Raw genomic sequence first — 21,242 nt, 5'->3', positions numbered from 1 at the left:
GCACAGCGTTGCTCTCTTTGTTCGCACAGTGTTGCTGTCTTGGCTGGCCGTTGCATCCTCCTTTCTTTGAAGAATGAAAACACTGAACACACTGAAAATACAGATAGCACTGAAAGCACGGAAAGCACTAAACATCAATGCGTAGCAGTCGCCACTCCTAGGCTGTTTCAGTCTGCTGGAAGCCGTGCGTGTAGGCCAGGCGATCTGGGGGCCTTCGCGGTCTGGTAGATCGTCGCAGTAAATCTGGAATGTTGAACACGCCTCGTGTGCCTGCTGGTGGACGGTCTTGTGTGGCCTGCGGAGGTTCTGGCCGCAGATGTGTGACTGCTCTCGGAGATGAATCGGGTGCGTCGTCGCAGTCGTCCACCTGGTAATCGATGGTTGGATAAAAGGCTTCTGGTGTTTTGCGAAGGTGCTGTCTATTTCACCGGAAAATCCAGCCATCCTCAGTCATAATGGTGTATGACCTCGGGACCACGAGATCTTGGACTTGCGCCTTGATTTCCCATCTACCATTTCGGAGGATTCGGATGACGTCTCCCTTCTGTAGTGGAGCTAGTGGTCTTCCTGTGGTCCTTGCTTGAACATGTTTTTGAACGGGACTTGAGGATGACGCTGAAAAATCTGGAAGTAGCATTCTTAGACTTTGTGCCATTAGCAGTTCCGATAGTGAACGACCATCTTCCAGAGGACACACCCTATAGTTGAGAAGGCCCAATAGAAGTCCTCTTTTTTGGTCTCAGTCTTGCCCAGAAGCCGCTTGATCACTTGTACGCCCTTCTCGGCGAGTCCATTGGACTTGGGAAAAAGTGGACTTGAAACCGTATGTACAAAGTCATAACGAGCTGCTGAATCTTTAAACTTTTTGACGCAAACTGCGGGCCGCCATCACTGAAAACTTCTAGTTTTATTCCATGCCTTGCAAAGATCTTACGTAGTTTATGAATGACAGTTGTTGCAGAGGTCCCCATCAGGTGCTCGACTTCTGGAAAATTAGAGTAGGCGTCATAGACAACCAAAAAATGCTTTCCGGCCTGTTGAAAAAGATCTGTACCAACTCTGGCCCATGGCTTGTCTGGAACGGTGCACTGGCACAGGGGCTCGTCAGGCTGGCGACAAGCAAACTTCTTGCAAACGTTACACCTGTCGATAAATGGGCAATATCTGTTGACATTCCTGGCCAATACATCAACTTGCGAGCCCTCGATTTGCACTTTCCTAAACCGAGATGACCTTGGTTCACTCGTCGCAGCATCTCTGTTCGCATGCTAGCAGGCACGACTACTTTGGTTGACTACAGAAAGTTCTTGTGTGAAGGACTTTAGCTCACCATAGGCACTGACGACTGCATCCTGGAGATGACGTCTTGCGCCTTTGCATCGCTGGTAGTTGCTGCCTGCAGACGGGATAGGGTGGCTGGTCCGACAACGGCAGTCAGGGCGCCCACGGCATGAACTTCAACGTCCGTTGTGCCTTTTTCTGGTTGTTCGCGTGAAGGCATTCGTGACAAGGTGTCAGCAACAACCAATTTGCTGCCTGGAACATACTGCAACTCAAACTCGTACTTCAGCAGTCGAAGAAATAGTCGTTGGAGACGCGGTGGCATCTCGCCTATTTTCTTCCTTGGAATTTCCAATAATGGATTGTGGTCGGTTTCGATAACGATATGTCTTCCAATGACATAATCATTGAACTTTTCACAGTTCCAGGGCCAGGGCCTCTTTTTCTATTTGGGCGTACCTTCGCTCGGTTTCTGTGAGTGCCCGTGACGCGTAGCCTACCGGGCGGCAGACTCCTCCATGTTGTTGGAAAAGCACTGCTCCAAGTGCAAATGCTGACGCATCCGTCGACAGTTTTGTGGGAGGCTCGGGATTAAAGATAGCCCGGACGGGTGCTTCCGTCAGCATCATTTTGAGCTGCGCCCACTCACGCTCGTGAACATGCGTCCATTCGGAAACTGTGTCGTTTCTAATCAGGCTGCGCAAGGCCACAGTATGGGCTGAAAACAGTGGCAAGTACTTCCTGAAATAGTTCATGGTGCCAAGCAAGCATTGAACGTCTTTCTTGGTCGTTGGCGGAGGGTGGTTTAAAACGCACATTATTAGGTCGGGATTGGGCTCAATACCTTTGGAACTAATCTTATCACCCAAGAAGCTGATTTCAGTGCGTCCGAAAATGCGCTTTTTTGCATTCAAAGTTAGGCCCTCTGCCTGTGCCCTTTCCAGCGCTTTGTACAGGCGTTCATCATGTTCATTTTGCGTAGAACCCCACACTAGCACATCGTCAATTTACACACGTGTTCCCGGGAGGTCGTCAAATATCTGGCTCATTGTACGCTGGATAACTTCGGATGCAGATGCAATAACTAACGGCAGTCTGAGATACCAATAGCGGCCAAACGGCGAACTGAATGGGCAGATTTCTGATGTCTTTTTGTCGAAAAAAATTTGATGAGAACCGCTGGTTGGTATCGAGTCTGCTGAAATACTTTGCATGCGCTAGATCACCTACGATTTCGTCCCGGCATGGCAACTGAAAGTGCTCTCTCTTCACCGCCCTATTAATTGCCCGCGGGTCCATGTATACTCTTAAGTCTCCATTTTTCTTCCTCAAGACAACCAGGGGACTTACAAAGTCTGACTGTTCTTCCACCTTTTCGATGATGTTCGCAGCATTCATTCGGTCGAGTTCTTTCTTAAGCGGCTTCTTGAGGGCTTAAGTTACACGCCGGGTTGGCTGTACCACAGGGACAACGTCCTCTCGAAGCACCATTTTGTACTTGCGCCGCGTCCTGCCAATGCCGGTGAATAACCTTGGGACTGCCTGCTTTAGGCTTCCGTATGCCTCGCTGCTGCCCACCGCGTTCACTCTATTGACCAGACCAAGTTGCTCACTTGCCCCGAGGCCCAGGATGGCTTGCTTCTTCATTACAATACGGCTGCTGCCTAGTTCCGAGCCTTTTGAACAGCGAACGCAGCACCAAGTTAGCCTGCGCAACCGTTTCGACCTTCAGCTACAAATCAGTTCCCTGAATGTTCGTTGTTACAATCCAGTCGCGACTTACGGGGCCACGCTTACTTTCCGTCGTCCTGATCTCCAAAACGTTGAAGTCACTGTCACTCTCCGCTCCTTCGACCGCGTCATCAACGGCTGCTTGCTTGCTTGTACAGCAGGCGGCGAAGTGATTACGCTTGGTGCACTTATTGCATGTTTTGCCGAACGCCGGACACTTCCTTGACGCGTGCGAGAAGTTGCAGTACCGTCATTTTTGGCGTCCGCGTTTATCTTGCATTCGTGAAACAGGTTTAATCTTGTTTTCCTCCATCCACGCCCTATTTTGCGATTCGGCAAGTTCCTCAGCTTTGCAGCATTCCACTGCTGTGACCAGAGTCAGGTATTCCTTTCGAAGAAGTTTTTCTCGCAGGGAAGTGCTGAAAAAGCTATAGACGATTTGGTCCCGCAGCATGGAATTTCGCAAATCCCCGCACGTTCTTGCTTTTAGTTGCAGATCCCGAAAGAACTGTTCAAATGGCTCTCCGTGTTCCTGAAGAGCCGCGAACGGAACACATAGCGTTCGTAAGTCTCATTACACTTAGGCAAGCAGTAGTTTTCAAACGCTTTAACCAACGCGTCGTAGTCATTAGCTTCCTCTGGTGATTCGTTCAGGGTATTAAACACGGTAATTGCTTCTTGATCCGCCAACATGCAAAAAATTGCAGCTTTCTGCTCTTTATTGCGTGGCTTCCTGGGCTCCGTTGCTATAAGGTACAGCCCGATGCGTTGCTTGAATATCTGCCAGGACGCTGCTGCGTTGTCGTACACTTGCAGTGGCTCAGGCGGGCGTAGGGCGGTCATGGTCCCGTGAGCGAGCTACACTTCTGACACCATGTATCGCGCGTAATACACACGGTGGTGACCACAAGAAGAACCGTTTATTGATCCCACGGGAACGCATATATAGCGGCGCTTGCGCGCAGCGTTGCTCTCTTTGTTCGCACAGTGTTGCTATCTTGGCTGGCCGTTGCAGATGATTCCGGTATGAAGCACACAGTCGCAAGCATTGGCAACGTCCATAAAGATGGCGAGTGTCGAAAGGCCGTCGACGTGATGGTGCTCGATGTGGCTTAGTAAATCCAAGACATTGTCCTGGGCACTCAGCCTTGGACGAAATCCGGTCATACACGATGGCAGTTTACTTCCTGGCCCAGGACACCAAGTTACTTTTGTAGAAATGAGTGTTTCCGTCAACTTAGATGCACATGAAGTTAGCGACATTGGCCGATATAACACAAGATCCGCAGGATCCTGCTCAGACTTGAGTACTGCTACCATCCATGGTGTCTTCCGCGCTCCTGGGATCTCTCCTGTGCTCTAGATGAATGTGATTAAATATTTTCAGAAGAGCGCATCTTCGCTCGTATGGGGGGTTTGCAGCATCTGATTGCTGATCAAATCGGAGCCTACGCCACAGAGTTTTCTCAATTTGCTAAGTGCGTGCGCCACTTCTGCTGATGTTCCAGATGTGTGTACGTCTGCAAAATCTTCTGCAATGATTTGTAAATCTTTTCCTGTCATAATATCAAGTGCTTCGAATGGCCTGGGCAGGCGACTCTTCACAGCAAGGTTATTGATTACTCCCCATATTCTTGTCATGGGAGTAAACGCCGTTAAGCCCTCACGGTAAGTAGCCCCTTGAACCATTCTTAATATTTTTGTGTGGCGACGAATGACAGCGCGTATCCTGTTATATTCAGTTTTCGGAGAGGGATTTCCCTTCTTTCTCATTAGTTTCCGCCCCACTTTCCTACCCTCTGCGCAGAGGTTCTTTACTTTCAACTCAGGAGAAGGAATATCATCTGGCAGTTTCAACCATGATGAAGCCACTCACTTGCTCCGCAACATATCTGCGAACAGCTCACCATGGGATTCGTCCAACGCTTCTCTGTATGTGTCCCAGCGTGTCAAAGTACAGAATTATGGACCAGCAGTCTGAAATTCGGTGATGTTCGAAAAGATCGGGAAATGGTCATTGTCCTTCCTGTCCGGGGACGTTGTCGATGATACCAAACTGTCTGTAAAATTTAATACAAGGTCTATGGCACTCCATGCATCTGTTGGCTTGAAGAAAGTCGGTTTGCCATCGTTGGCCACACATAAGTCAGCTGCATCGTCGGCTGATAGAAGTTGCTTGCCTCGAAAACGCAGTCTTAACTCCCCAGAGCGAATGATGTGCATTCACAGTACGGCAACAAACGCAAAGGTCCTTATGAAGGTGTTTCTAAAGGACCTTTGGCACTCGTTGCCATACTCTGAAGCATGAGAACACATTCATATTCCTATATAGTTCCCATGACATAGGCTCATGATTTATTAGTAAAACTAACTTGTCCAAGAAGGTCTTAAAGATGCCGTAACGTAGATGTTGAGGTAGGGATGAAATGTTCTGCGACATCAATTAACTAAATTATCAAGAGCAATCAGACTTGTCCGAGCTTTGAATAGCGCAGTTTTATAGCGGTGCTGCCTGCATTTTCCTTCAACTTTTACGCCGCTGCTGCCACCGCCGCCACCGCTGCTGCTGCGCTGCTGCCGCTGATCCTGCCGCTGCTCCTGCTGCTGCTGCTCCTGCTGCTGGCGTTGCTGCTGCTGCTGCTGCTGCACTTCGCGTCGGGAGGGAGTTCCGAGCGTGCATATACACGACAGGAGCGTGGCAGAGAGGAATGACGACGCGAGAAACGCGTTTTCACCTTTCCATCGGGTGGCATAGGAAGAATGCCTTCTAGAGCTCCCTGGACGTCGCCAGAATACCCTCGTGACACCTGTAACTATTCGTGACACCTGTAAAAGCACAGCAGAAACTGCAGAGTTTAACTTTCTATTTACGTGCAAAAGTTCTGAGGGGAGCTAGATAGAATGGTAAAAAGGAGGTATAGAGAGGAGGACGAGCATGGGTAGAACCTACCAAGTTACGAAACGAGTGCCGGCCTTGCTAACCTTCGCTCTCAGTTCGTCTTCATGAGGGGGGGGGGGAGAGAAGAAGGCAACGTGGGAAGGCGAGGAAATACTGCTGGCCACGGCAGCAGTTGCGAACAAACTGGATAAATTAAAATTGAAGGTACGGTACGGTACGGTACGGTACGGTTCTCGTCAGCACAGTGCGGACTGGGCGGCGAAGCACTGTCCGCGGCTGTTCACGTGGTTGGGCGGCGTATACACATGCGTGTGTTGCTGCAGTTTCGGCCCTTCTGCGTGTTTGACGCCGTGCTAATGTTGAGGAGTTTACGGCCCGTAACAACAAAATTTATTGGGTGATGAGAACGCACTGTTATGTGCTGTTCGAGCAGCTAGAATGTGCCTTGAATGTGCAAGTGAAGTCTGCTCGCAAGCGAGGAAAGCTCATGCAGTTTTGAACTTTACACTTGCGAATGTGGCACTGTTATGAAAGAAAATAGTGCTAGCATCTATGTTTTTTCATCCCCAACTGAAGCGCTGATAGTGCGTACATATCGAGAGAACGTGCCTTGCATTTATTCCTATCATTTTAAAAGAAGTGCACTGATCGGCCTGCTGACCGCTGCAACTGCTGTTTAGGAGCGCCTGGTAATTGAATTATTGAATTAACTAATTGACCGATTGTTCTGCTGACACGTACAACTGCTAATTAGTAACACCTATTAGTACTAATTACCTAACTAATTATGTATGGCAGTATTCAATTAAAAATATCAAGGGGCACTTATCCCTCCTTGGATGAATGCGAAAGCATTGCCACCACCGCAGTTCGAGGGATTGACTCTCACCAAAGGTCGTGGGCTTGGGTGCCTTAACTCTGTCTTAATTAACTTCGCCCTAATTAACCCTAAAATTAGTGGGTTTAACATCCACAAATAGTTGTCGGTTCGAGTGTCGTAATTAACTCTGTGTTAGTTTACTTCGTATTAACCCTAAAGGTAGTTGGTTCGACTCCCACCAATGGTCGTGGGTTCGAATACCATAATGAGGTCTGTCGTAATTAAACCTGTGGGTTATTTCACTCTACCGTAATTAACTGTGCCCTAATTAGCTTCGACATAACTAACACCCAAGGTCGAGGGTTCGATTCCTGCGAAAGGTCGTGGATTCCAGTCCCTTAATTAACTCCATCTCGAATATCTAGGACTTAGTTAACTTCGCGTTAACACCAATGGTCGTGGATTCGACTACCACCGATGGTCGTGAGTTCGAGTGCCTTAAATACTAATTGGGCCTTAGTTAACTTCGCCTTAATGATCAGCAAATGCAGCGGGTTCAATTCCCACGAATGGCCGTGGGTTCCAATGCCGTAATCAACTCTATCGTAATTAAACCTGCGCGTTATTCACTGTACTTTGATTAATTCGCTTAATTAACACCAAAGGTCGTTAGTTCGATTTAAACCAAAGGTAGAGGGTAGGAGTGCTTTAATAACTGTATCCTAATTAACTATGCCTTAATTAACTTCGTCTTAATTCACTCCGCCTTAATCCACTCTCCCTTAATTACATTTCTTTATTTAACCTTGCGCTTTTTCGCGTCACGAATTGTCTCAATTGGCTCACTTGGACTCCCCTGACTTTTTAGACCTTCGTGTGATCGCGTCAACGCCGCCTGTACTGGATTTTTTGCCTCATATCCATATAACGCGTTCGCATTGAAAATTAATTAGTGCTAATAAGCAACAGCTAGTAACAACCACTAATTAGCTACTTACAGCTACTAAGCAGCTATTCCTGATTAGTAGCTGTAAGTAGCTAATTCAGGATTCTGTATGAGCGCAGAATTCCGGATTCCTGAACTCAAGAATTCAGGATCGTCAGTCAGCCTCTAGAGTCTGTAGAGGAGTACATTTATCTAGGTTAGTTACCCACAGGGAACCCTGATCATTAGAAAGAAATTTACAGAAGAATAAAATTAGGTTGGAGTGCATACGGCAGGCATTACGAAACTCGGAGCTTACAACTGTCGTTGAAAAGAGAAGTGTACAATAATTGCATTCTACCGGTGCTAACGTATGGGCCAGAAACTTGGAGGTTAACAAAAAAGCTCGAGAACAAGTTAAGGACCGCACAATGAGCGATGGAACGAAAAATGTTAGACCTAACCTTAAGAGACAGGAAGGAAGATAGCGGTGTGGATCAGAGACCAAACGGGGATAGCCGACATTCTAGTTGACATCTAGTTGGTTATCCGTCCTACGCAAGCGACTTAATGCGTAGGAAGGATAACCGGTGGACCATTATAGTTACAGAATGGATACCAAGAGAAGAGAAGCGCAGTCGAGGACGGCAGAAAGTTGGGTGCGGTGATGAAGTTAGGAATTTTGCAGGCGCAAGATGGAATCAGCCAGCCCAAGACAGGGGTAGTTGGAGATCGCAGGGAGAGGCCTTCATCTTGCAGTGGACATAAATATAGGCTGATGATGATGAGAGCGCAGCGGACGGCCAGGGCTGCTGGGTCCCTGGACAGAGGACTGTAACAGCGCACTCCGGGGGAGCATAGCAGCATTTTCACAGATTAGTAAGGTTTTTCAATCAATTTGCAAAGCCCGAGGGTATACAATAATTAAAGAAGGTATCGGTGAAAACACTTGCGGCGTTCGTAAGTTGCTAAGTCGGAGGACCCGAGCGCCTTCGCCAGCGGAGAGGTGCAGCCGCATAGGGCTACCTGCGGCGCTCCTGCACTCTGGCGGCAAAATAAGGCAGGGGGGAGCCCTAGTTATACGGCGCCTACGGAGAGTTGAACAAGTTGACTTAGGGCCCATTCACACTTGTGACTAGGCGAGGTCGCGCGACCAATTGCGACTGGCGACCAGAAAACTACTCAAGACGAACGATGTTCACACTTACAAATGCGACCGACGAGTCGCTAAGCCGAAATGTATCACGATATGCCGTTCACGTCTACTTGAAATGTCATCGCCGCGTAAAATAAGCGTCAGCGTATACGGACGTCCTGTTCCTTCGCATCTGATTGGTTCAGCTGTTCTGCGACTGCGGTCGCGCGACTGAAAAATCGAGCAGTGAGCGACTGGCCCGAAATGGTCGCATTTCGAGAAAAGCGACCATTTGCGACTACTTGCGACTGGTCGCTTTGCGACCAACTTGGTTGCGCGACCTCGCCTAGTCGCAAGTGTGAATGGGCCTTTAGTCTAGTAACGCTGGTCATGCGATTGAATCGCGACTGCATCTCGCATGGCAAAACGCTAGTTGATGTAAATTATGCATCCAATACGTCTACAATGGCAACATTTGAAAAAAATCAGGCAAGTTTGCACTCGGTCGCGCACAGCTTAGGCACAGCGATGCTTACCAGCTGCTGCTGCTAGGTCTGAACTTGGTTGCTGCTAGGTATTAACTTGGCTTAATTTAACTACGCATGTAGGAAGGTATTCTCGAGCGATCATTTTCGGAGGTACCTTGCCTTTCGCGAGATTTCGCTTGACAAACGCTGGACGCGTGGGCGCCTACGAGCGACAGCGTTCCTGGCATTTCACAAACGCAGGCAGGCTAACCAAGGTTGGCACAGTGCCAAGAACGCTGCTGCTTGCCGACGCCGAACGCGTTGGAGGCTAGCCGCTTGTAGCCGTCACGTAGTAGTGACGCTGAAGTAAACAGTAGTAAAACTGTGTATGACGAAACTGGTTGTTTATTGGGCGAACCTGTGCCCACAAAAGCAAGCTACACTCGAAGCACAACGAAAGCGGCGAACACAGTCGGCGGTCGTCGAAAATGTGATCAGCGGCGAGACGCGTCGGCTTTTATACCTGAGTCATCGAAGGTTCCAGATTAATCCCTGATGCCCGCGTGTCTTCCAGAAAGTTCTGGACAATTCGCGTCGGTCACACAATCAGATAACATAAGCGTCGGTGAAAACAGGCAACGAAAAGAAGCATCGATAACGTTCTAGAAACTTCCGATACAGGCGCGTCCTGCGCCGAGCGATAACGTTTAACATTTGTTAGCCGGTGGAAAGCGGCCACCGGTGAAAGATAAACATGTATACGTGTCAATACCCTCCCCTTAAAAAGCATCGTCCCGATGCTACAAACACGAAAGCGAAAACAAAAACCACGCGTACAGAAAAGGACAAAAATAACAAAGCAACAAAGGACCTAAGTTCGTCAGCGGGCGTAGAAATGCTTAAGACGCACCACGTGGATGACTGCAGGTCGTGCGCGGCGCCGCTGTGATTGCGAAATGCCGTCTGGCACGACCTCATAGTCCAGTTCGCCAATACGTCGGATGATCTTATATGGTCCGAAATAGCGACGTAAGAGTTTCTCGCTAAGTCCTCGTCGGCGTATTGGAGTCCAGACCCAAACATGGTCTCCGGGCTGGTACTCGACGTAGCGTCGTCGAAGATTGTAGTGTCGGCTGTCGGTTCTCTGCTGGTTCTTGATGCGCAGGCGGGCGAACTGTCGACCTTCTTCAGCACGCTGCAAATAGGTGGCAACGTCGAGATTTTCTTCGTCGGAGACAACCGGTAGCATGGCGTCAAGCGTCGTTGCCGGTTTCCTTCCGTAGACCAGGTTGAACGGCGCCATATGCGTCGTTTCTTGCATGGCCGTGTTGTATGCGAAGGTCACGTACGGTAGGATGGCATCCCACGTCCTGTGTTCGACTTCGACGTACATTGCCAGCATGTCGGCGATGGTCTTATTTAGGCGCTCGGTGAGGCCATTCGTCTGCGGATGGTAGGCGGTGGTCCGGCGATGGCTTGTCTGGCTGTAGCGCAGGATGGCTTGAGTTAGTTCAGCCGTGAAGGCCGTACCTCTGTCGGTGATGAGGACTTCTGGGGCACCGTGGCGCAGGAGGATGTTCTCAACGAAGAATCGGGCTACCTCGGCGGCACTGCCTTTGGGCAAGGCTTTTGTTTCGGCGTAGCGGGTGAGGTAGTCCGTAGCTACGACGATCCATTTATTCCCAGACGTCGACGTCGGAAAAGGCCCCAGTAAGTCCATCCCGATCTGCTGGAACGGTCGGCGAGGTGGCTCGATCGGCTGTAGAAGTCCGGCTGGCCTTGTCGGCGGTGTTTTGCGTCGCTGACAGTCTCGGCATGTCCTTACATAATGGGCGACGTCGGCAGAGAGGCGAGGCCAGTAGTATTTTTCTTGTATCCTCGCGAGCGTGCGGGAAAAACCGAGGTGTCCAGCCGTTGGGTCGTCATGGAGAGCTTGCAGAACCTCTGGACGCAATGCTGAGGGTACCACGAGGAGGTAGTTGGCTCGGAGGGGCGAGAAGTTCTTCTTTAGGAGAATTTCGTTTTGCAAGAAAAACGACGCCAATCCTCGCCTGAACACCTTCGGCACAATGACGGTCTTGCCTTCCAGGTAGTCTACAAGGCTCCTTAGTTCGGGGTCGGCTCGCTGTTCGGCGAATTCGTCAGCACTGATGGGTCCCAAGAAAGTGTCGTCATCCTGGTCGTCTTGTGGCGGCGGTTCTACGGGGGCGCGAGACAAGCAGTCGGCGTCAGAGTGCTTTCGCCTGGACTTGTAAACGACGGTGATTTCGAATGCTTGAAGCCTAAGACTACATCATGCGAGGCGACCTGAAGGATCCTTCAAGTTAGCTAGCCAACACAAGGCGTGGTGGTCGCTCACAACTTTAAAGGGCCTGCCATAGAGGTAGGGACAAAACTTTGATGTAGCCTTGATGATGGCGATGCACTCCTTTTCTGTTGTGGAATAATTTGCTTCCGCCTTCGATAGCGACCGGCTAGCGTAACTTACAACCCTTTCTAGTCCGTCAGTCCTCTGCACAAGAACGGCGCCGAGTCCTACGCTGCTTGCGTCGGTGTGGACTTCTGTATCGGCGTTTTCGTCGAAATGCGCAAGTATTGGCGGCGATTGCAGGCGTCGCTTCAATTCTTCAAATGCTTCGACTTGCGGCGTCTCCCACTTGAACTCGACGTCGGCCTTCGTTAGGTACGTCAGTGGCTCGGCGATCCGTGAAAAGTCCTTGACGAAGCGCCTGTAATAGGCGCACAGTCCAAGAAATTTACGCACTGCTTTCTAGTCGGCCGGCGGAGGAAAGTTGGAGATGGCTGCAGTTTTCTGAGAGTCGGGGCGCGCTCCAGACTTGTTGATGACGTGGCCCAAGAACAAGAGCTCCTCATATGCGAAGCGGCACTTTTCTGGCTTTAACGTGAGTCCGGAAGTTTTTATTGCTTGAAGAACTGTTTCAAGGCGCCGCAGGTGTTCTTCGAAGCTTGAGGCAAACACAACGACGTCGTCCAAATAGACCGAGACAAGTCTGCCACTTCAAGCCTGCCAGCACTGTATCCATGACGCGTTGGAAAGTCGCAGGTGCCGAGCAAAGACCAAACGGCATGACCTTGAACCCGAACAGTCCGTCTGGTGTTATAAAGGCAGTCTTCTCCCGGTCCCTATCGTCGACTTCGATTTGCCAGTAGCCGGTTTTGAGGTCCATCGACGAAAAATACTTTGCGTTGTAGAGTTGATCCAAGGCGTCGTCAATCCGTGGGAGCGGGTATACGTCCTTCTTCGTGATCTTGTTGAGGCGACGATAATCGACGCAGAAACGTAGGGTTCCATCCTTCGTCTTCACTAACACCACGGGGGACGCCCACGGACTCTTGGACGGCTGGATGATGGCGTCGCGTAGCATTTCGTCGACTTGTTGCCTTATGGCTTCGCGTTCGCGCGCCGAAACTCAGTACGGGCTCTGACGGAGTGGGCGGACATTTTCGTCGGTTGTGATGCGGTGCTTGGCGACAGGGGTTTGTCGAACTTTTGACGACGACGAGAAGCAGTCGTTGTATTGCAGGAGCAGAGCTTTTAGTTGTTCTTTCTTATGCCTGGGAAGGTTCTAATTGACGTCGAAAGTTGGTTCAGTTATTATAGTCGTCGTTGCAGGTTCACTGGAATCCGTGAAGGCGAAAGCACTGCTGGCTTGTACTATTTCGTCGATGTAGGCGACCGTGGTGCCTTTGTTAATGTGCTTGTATTCGGGGCTGAAGTTCGTGAGCATCACCCTTGCTTTCCCTGCACGCAGCTCAGCTATGTCTCTAGTGACGCAAATTTCACGGTCGAGCAGTAAGTGATGATCGCCCTCGATGATGCCCTCCATGTCTGCAGGCACTTCGGTACCGACGGAAATCATTACGCTGGTGACTTGTTCATTAACGGTGACTTGTTCTTCAAGCACATTCAAGGCATGGTAACTTATGCTTGTATCCAGTGGCATCGCGTTGTACGTTGAAAGCGTTATCGACTTGGACCTTAAGTCGATGACTGCACCGTGTTGGTTTAGAAAGTCCATGCCTAGGATGACATCCCTGGAGCAGTGCTGCAGGATTACGAAGCTCGCCGGGTAAGTGCGGTTGTTTCCGTGACTCGCGCTGTGCAGATTCCAGCTGGCGTTATTAGGTGGCCTCCCGCTGTCCGGATATCGGGTCCTTGCCAGGCCGTCTTCACCTTCTTTAACTTGGCGGCGAACGCGCCACTGAAGACGGAATAGTCGGCGCCAGTGTCGACGAGAGCGGTGACGTTATGACCATCGATGAGCACGTCTAAGGGCTCTGTTATACTCCGACGTTCACAACGCGCGCGCGCGCCGGGGTTCGTTTCGTCGCGTCACGTCGGCGAGGCCACGCCAGGCGCAAATCCGCCTGCCCTATAGTCCAACGCGACGCGGCCCGACGTAGCGGCCGCAGCCAGAACAGCGCATGCTCAGTAATGAGTAGAGCGCCGCGCCGCCTACTTTCGAAACGATTCCGAGTTGCAGGGTCGCGCCAATCTCGCGTGTTGTCTTTTTGTGGGTTCTTTCTCGTTTGATCGCAATCTTTTTCTGCGATGGCGTGGACGTACCCCGCGCGAAGGAACATATTGCTCGCTTTGTTGATTCATCGCCTGCGGCGCAAGAGGAAGAGGTCCCTCTATATTAGAGAGATATTCGACCGACGCCCGGAGTACGGGGAGTACCACCACCTCGTGCAGGAACTACGGCAAAGCGATCCTGAATACCACTTCAAGTACTTCAGGTAAATGAATGCTAATTCGATAACACAGGTTTCCCTTTCGGGATTGCGTTGTCAGACCACGTTGAAATATGTTATACCAAACTTTCATGCACTTATTGAACGCAGGATGACAAAGGCATCGTTTGATCAGCTGTTGAGCCTTGTGTATGAAAAGCTCATCCATGCTCCAACACACAGGAGGCCTATCTCGCCAGCAGAAAGGCTTGCGGTGACATTGAGGTAAATTATATGCTATTCATATTTTCCTAGATATTAAATGCTGCGACGAGACGATGTGAATGTATACTGCTGTTCTGGATTTTTTCGCACATCGTTCTCTAACCGTAGGTTGTATAATTTAAAATGTACTAGGTGATTTTCATTTATTTAGCTGTTCTTTAGCACACCTGCAAGAAGTTGAGCCACACGAATTGTAAGCTATGAGGTGGAGCTGACCATTTAACATTCTTGATGCGGTATAGTGGAATAGCGTGGTGGCCATTCAAAAAGGAAATGCAGCCGGAAGGGGGGGGGGGGGGGGCGTATCAATTAATAGGGCCTCCGGTTCGACTCGCTTCCTGCCTGCAAACCTTGCGCACTTCTAAGAGATGGCTTGTTAAAATGTGCGTTTGTATGGCGCCTCTTCCTCGTGGCACACACTTCGAAACTTACGTTGTTGGTACCAGTTGTATTCCGTGCAAACAGAGATATGAAAATATTTTATCATTATTTTAGGACACTCTTTTATTAATATTTCCAGATTCCTGGCTACAGGAGGCTCGGTGCAAGATATTGCAATCAGCTACCGAATGCACGGTTCAACAGTGTCTAACATATTGAAAGAAACACTGCCGGCGATTTGGGAATCCTTGGCACCACGTGTGATGGCACAACCCAGTGAGCAGAAGTGGCTGAAAATAGCAGCAGAATACAAGGAGAAGTGGAACTTTCCTAATACTGTCGGTAGTATTGATGGGAAGCACTTCGCCATCAAGTGCCCCGCCTTCAGTGAATCTGACAACTTTAACTATAAGGGATTTTACTCACTCCTTATGCTCGCTGTAGCAGATGCCAGCTACAGGTTTATCACAGTGGACATTGGAGCTCAAGGGCGATTTTCTGATGGTGCAGTTTTTCAAGGCAGTAATCTTGAGGAAAGGCTTGAGAAGAAAGAGTTGGGGCTGCCTTCTACATCTCCAACGAAGTGGCCACTTTGCTTGATTGGCGACGCAGCATTCCCGCTGCGCACCTACCTGCTGCGGCCCTATCCGGGGAGGGGACTAGACGAAAAAAAAAAGGTATTTAACTACCGTCTCTCCAGGGCACGCCGATGCGTAGAAAATGCCTTTGGGATTTTAGTTTCACGATGGCGGGTTTTCCTTGGCACAGTGGAAAGTGAGGAAGACCTAGCCACCGACATGATCAAGGCTGCAGTGTGCCTCCACAATTTTTTGATGAGAGACACTGCGTATTGTCCTGATGATTATGGCGATAGGCAATGTGGGGACACAGTGCGTGATGGACAGTGGCGCCATAGTGTAACCCAAATTGGTACTCAGACACAATCATCCACCACCCGCCCAACTTCAGGTGCCATGGCAATGAGAGATGAAATAGCAGACTATTTTATGTCTGCAGAAGGTTCATTGCCGTGGCAGCTGAAGGTTGTCAGGCGCTGCTAATGACTTTTTTGACTGAATTAATTGATTTCATATTTCACTTTTTGTATGTGTATATGTATAAAAATGTATATGTATTTTTGTTTTGCTGTTGCTTTTTTCAGACGTATTGCATAACTTGTACCTCTTCAGCTTTATAAGAATTACTTTGACAATTGTTATCTTGAATAATGTTTACTTCTAACACTGTTTTCTTTATTCAACTTCTTTCTCTGCATTTAATATGAACTGCAGTTCAATCTTTCGCAGTTGTCACATACCATTGCTGAACGACGAAAAGAAAGTGTTCAATTATCGGCTTTCAAGGGCACGACGCTGTGAAGAAAACGCCTGTGGCATTTTGGGCTCACGATGGCGTGCCTTCCTTGCTACCACGCATCTTGCATACACTACGATTTGGCTTGAGCTTCTGAGGTGTTCCTTTTCACTTAGTTTTTGCATAACAGAAAGCAAGCTGCACAGTTAATGCATTGTTGTGTTGTTTTAGCTTTAGCTCTGAAGAACAAAAATAAAAGAAGCCAGTGGGAAGGCGCTTTGGTGTTTTATTTCAACACGGTGAACACATTGAAAATAAAAATAAATTAATGAGACACGATGAAGAAGTGATGTTTGTGAGCTTAATCATCAAGTTCAGCAATGACCTGCATTATTTTAGCCTTGCAGGTCGCCGCTTTTTGCTTAGGCCACCTGTCAAGGGTCATCCCAACTGACAAGCCAAAAGCTTCATTTTCGGTCATTTTTTTGTCAAGCAGCGAAACGATTTGTTCATCTAAGGCGTCCCCTTTGCGTTTCCGTGTGCTCTGTGTGCGTCCTTGACTATTTTGTTGTGTGTTGTACGTTGTTTGCAATTGTTGACTGTCACGTGTTGTGTCTTGCGTGGAAACTTGATCATTAGGAGATGCTGCAGCAGGATAGGTCGAAAACTCTGATGGCGGTGAGATTTTCCCGGTCATTGCGTTCACAATGTCTTCAACATTACTTTGTCCGGATTCGCTGCTGTCAGACCAATTTCCTCCTGATGGTTGTAGCTCCAAGTTGCACGTAGTTCTAAATGAACGAAAAATTAGTGAGCGTAAGAAAAGCTGTGCACTCCATATAAAAAATTAACATTAAATGGCATCTACACTTCAATCATCATGCTTCACAAAACACTGCCCCTAGCTAAAGTCGTCTAGTTACTGCTTGATGCATCCCTGGACTCCGCACTTTGGCGCTGACACTGTAGCGTAAGAAATTTCACGGTAGGCCACGCGAATGTGCTTACGTAAACGGGAAATCTTTGGCTGCACGAAATGATTTGCGCCAAAATAAATCATTACCGACTCACTCACTGTCATAAAAGAAAAAAAAAAAACTGCGAGAGAACATCACGCGCAACACAGTAAAAAACAATGTCGTAGCATCACGTGAACAAATACAAAAGAGAAGAACAGAACGCGAACACAACGCGAGGAGAAATGACTCACTTTCAGCAATCGCCAAACACAACAGCTATACACTGAAATAACGCCCCTGAGGCTAGCTTTCCATTCACCTGATATGAGGACTTACTTAATATCTACCTTAGATCCTCATCCTTTAAACTTATCGGGAAGGCATTGATAAAAAGAAAATTAGAAACGCTGCTGACTCGCTTTGTAACGACGTGAACAGAGAGCCTGGATGTAAGCAGTGGATGTAGGCAGCGGTGTCCAATACAGTGTACACAAAAACAATTCACCGAAGTCATAGACAAGTTACGCGCTTGCCTCAAGAGCAGCTGCGCTCAAAATGAGCCGTGCACAGTTCTGACTCATTCTATTACAAAAACCAAGAACATTTAGCAAGGCGGTAAATAAATAGGGGCAACTTAATTGGCCGCGTCGAGTAAAACGAGCTCGAAGGAATGAGCGCCCTCTTCGAACGTGCCCGGCAGGATCGTCGCTCGGTCGGTTTCGGTCGGCACTAGTGTGCAATACATTAAACGCTAGGTCTCGCTAGGATATAAATTCCAAAAATTAAAGATTTCAGTTCGCAAACTCATCACGAAACAATCTTGATCTGGTTCATAAGTGCGCGAAGAATAGAAAAAAAAGCACAGCCGACAAAGAGCAAAATCTCAGCCGATAAAGACAGCAAGTGCAAATAAAAGACACGAGTCCCAAATAAACTCACTTCCTCAAGGGCCTGCAGAAGATAGCACCAACCTTTCCTCTACAAAAAAAAAAAAAAAAAAAAAAAAAAAAAACACTTAGTAAACTCACTTCCTTGGACGGCCGCACTGCTTGTAGAACTCCATCGCCTGCGCGAACTCCCACGTTTTTCGCGCAACGAAGCCACTGCCGCTCCTCTGTGTCAGCTCTATTGCTTTTTGTTCTCTGGTGTAACGGTCGCGCAGCCGCTTCCACAGTTTTTGGCAGTCAGCAGCTGAAACGCCGAGGTAAACCAACATTGCGTTCACAACAAATTCCGTGCAAGGAAGACATGCTCTCTGCCACCGTGCTCTCTGCGCTACACAACTTTGCTTACCTGTGGGAAGACCACACTCAGCTCTAATCGCCTCCCAAGCATTTTCTTTTCTCAACACGTCCCGATACTCCAGTTTCCTGGTGTCATAGATGCACGGGAACTTTCGGACGGCCTCCAGAAAGCGCTCGACGAGGTCTGGCACGCTGATTCCATCCTCACTGCACGCCGCCATCGTCACAAAAAAAGAAACGCTGACGCGGTGCAGTCTGGCGCCGCGCGGAAAGAAACACGGACGCGGTGCAGTCTGGGTAACGTCGTCGGCGCGAAATGCAGCATGCTGCATTTCGCGCCGGCTGCCGCCGGGCCGCGCCGACGGACGCTGGCCGCGTCGGTCACGCCGCGCGTCAGAGTATAGAGTGCTCGCGTTTTGCTAGCGTAGCGTCGCTGCGCCCAGCGTGCGCGCGCGTCGACGTTACGTCGGAGTATAACAGAGCCCTAAGTCGGTAGACCGTCGTCTAGCATTACGGTTAAGTCGTGGCGTCGGATCACGGCTGCGTCGGCTTGCTCCGCTGCTGCTACGTCGCGTCGGCCGGTCTTCTTGCGGTGGCGAAGTGCTGTCAAGGCTGTTGCTAGGCGGCGTGCTGATATCTCGTCGTGATGATTCGCGAATCGTCGTCGGCGGTGGCGGAGGATCTTCGGCATTGCGTCGTACAGCAACCGCACCTCCATCGGTTGCTGCCTTTAGTTTCCCGGGTAAGGGCTGGAAGATCGGCCCCGGGTGGGACCGGTGCACTGACGGCGATGCGGCGAGATGTAGCGGCCTGGTGACGGCGAGCGTGAGGGTCGTCGGGGTTGCCACTGGGCTTCGGCGAGGTAATCGGCAATGTCGCGCGGTCGTTCACCCCGCACTGGACGCGGCGCGTTGACGGCGAAGCCTCGTAGGCCCATCTCGCGGTATGGGCATCGGCGGTAGACATGTCCGGCTTCCCCGCAGTGATAGCAGAGCGGGCGGTGGTCGGGGGCGCGCCAAATGTCCGTCTTCCTTTGGTAACTGCGCTGGGCGACGGGCGGGCGTGCTGGCGGCGGCGGCGGCGGAACTGCGGCGTTACGGGGCCCTGGTCCGTTACCTAACTGCGGCATTACGGGGCCCCCCTCCGCGCCCCCTCCAGCGCGGAGGGGGCGCAGCTCCCTGGGTCGTTGCATCACGATTGCAGATGTTGGCGCAGGGGCTGTCATGGTAGCTGCTGCCGAGGTCGTGACTTTTGTCCTCTTGGTCGCTGTGGTCTTCTCGGGAAGAAGTCCGTACTCCGGCAGAAGTCCTTGCTGCCTACGGCTTGCTCGCTGGTCCTTGGCGACGTTGGCACTGTCCTCCGGTTTCGGGCTTGGATCACGGCTTTGCGGGGGCGTTCGCTGCATGAACGCACTAGCACCTCCACCAGATGTCACGTAGTAGCGACGCTGAAGTAAACAGTAGTAAAACTGTGTATGACGAAACTGGTTGTTTATTGGGCGAACCTGTGCCCACAAAAGCAAGCTACACTCGAAGCACAACGAAAGCGGCGAACACAGTCGGCGGTCGTCGAAAAACTGATCAGCGGCGAGACGCATTGGCTTTCATACCTGAGTCATCGAAGGTTCCAGATTAATCCCTGATGCCCGCGTGTCTTCCAGAAAGTTCTAGACAATTCGCGTCGGTCACACAATCAGATAACATAAGCGTCGGTGAAAACAGGCAACGAAAAGAAGCATCGATAACGTTCTAGAAACTTCCGATACAGGCGCGTCCTGCGCCGAGCGATAACGTTTAACATTTGTTAGCCGGTGAAAAGCGGCCACCGGTGAAAGATAAACATGTATACGTGTCAATATCAATCGGCCATCTTCGCTGTGTCTTGAGCTTTGCGCGGCCTAGTGCAAGCTTCCGCCATTTTTTTTTCTCCTGGCTCAGCGTGCCGCTTAGCGAAGAGTGGCAGGGGTCGGGAAGGCAGGGAGCTGGAGACGAGGAGATTCGTGCGCATGCACGCGTTCTGCACGCTGTTACAAGTACAGACAATTCCATCTGAATAGAAAAATGTCAAGTCACAGGCTGTTTGCTTCCATCTACGAATAATTATGAGTACGAAACTGTGCAAGCTTTTTAAAGTTTGCTGGTGGTGAGGCGGGCTGAGATAATGCCGAGATTGCATTACCGTAGTTAACACTGTAATGTCAAAACTCTCTTATGCGTAGCCATAAAAATAATGGTTATATATATAGTATAGACCGTACAAGATTTTATCATCAACTTTATTTTTGAACATATATTTCACTAAATATTATGTTTTATCTCTGTCATCAGTATCAGAGAAGCGCTACAGTGGCACTCATGCTGTGTTAGTGAAGATTAAAGTGTAGTTTTGTGAATCATTTCAATGTAATCTTGATTTTATCTTGACACCGAAATAACAGATGTGTGCTGGTACTGAGGACACATGGATGTGCTACTTCATTCAAAATCTGGGTGAACGCATGGCTCTGAATTCATCCAGAACCCTAAACGCCCACCAGTGTAATGCTAGCCGTCATAGAATGTGACCGATAAATACAGGTGGGTGTTTCGAGGTTGGATTGTGACGTGATGTTGTGGCGAATATTCTCACTTATGCTTCATTTGATGTGTGCGCTGTATATGCGATGTCATAAAGGTGTGATGTGAGCTGCCACAGTAGCTTCGCGCAACGTGCCCCGAACGGCAAAGGTTGATTGCTTTCCAGCCGAGAAGTTGACCCCGCGAAATCTAGATTGCACTGCCATGCATGCACCAGCAGCCATTGCACGACTGGTGGGCTTCTAGTGCACCTTCGCTACCATGCGTACATATAACTTGCAATAACGCCTCAAGGAAACACGACTCTCTGTGTTCAGGGTTAGAGACAGGTGGTGCACGCAAAATAAGTTTAGCATCAACCCAGCAGTGTAGTGCTGCACATAAGGCTGGGGAACAGCCGCCGTAAACATCACGTCCAATTATTGTCAATGAACGCAAACTGGACAGAAAACTTTGCTTACGTCCGTTATTACAGTGCGTGGGATCCGCATAATTTTATTTGTTCAGAATTAGTGGGAAGCAAGATTCTT

At 49.5% G+C, this 21,242-nt stretch overlaps 2 protein-coding genes across 2 annotated transcripts; one reads left to right on the top strand and one right to left on the bottom strand.

The window, feature by feature from the left end:
• Positions 1 to 13,831: 13,831 nt before the first annotated feature.
• Positions 13,832 to 15,408, top strand: LOC125947718 (uncharacterized). Its single transcript, XM_049672967.1, has 4 exons — positions 13,832 to 14,019; positions 14,125 to 14,238; positions 14,759 to 15,320; positions 15,388 to 15,408. The coding sequence occupies exons 1-4, from the start codon at positions 13,832 to 13,834 to the stop codon at positions 15,406 to 15,408; spliced, it is 885 nt and encodes a 294-aa protein (XP_049528924.1).
• Positions 15,409 to 16,206: 798 nt separating this feature from the next.
• Positions 16,207 to 18,589, bottom strand: LOC119461700 (transcription factor Adf-1-like). The gene is made up of 3 exons (XM_037723065.2): positions 18,186 to 18,589; positions 17,921 to 18,083; positions 16,207 to 16,724 (listed from the first exon to the last, which is right to left on the bottom strand). Exons 1-3 carry the CDS (start codon positions 18,466 to 18,468, stop codon positions 16,295 to 16,297), a joined length of 876 nt encoding a protein of 291 aa, XP_037578993.2. The 5' UTR covers positions 18,469 to 18,589; the 3' UTR covers positions 16,207 to 16,294.
• Positions 18,590 to 21,242: the final 2,653 nt, after the last annotated feature.

The sequence above is a fragment of the Dermacentor silvarum genome, chromosome 8 (assembly GCF_013339745.2).
Source record: "Dermacentor silvarum isolate Dsil-2018 chromosome 8, BIME_Dsil_1.4, whole genome shotgun sequence".
Taxonomy (NCBI): Eukaryota; Metazoa; Arthropoda; class Arachnida; order Ixodida; family Ixodidae; genus Dermacentor; species Dermacentor silvarum.
The sequence above is the reverse complement of the archived record's forward strand: the minus strand, read 5'-3'. Positions and strand labels throughout refer to the sequence as shown.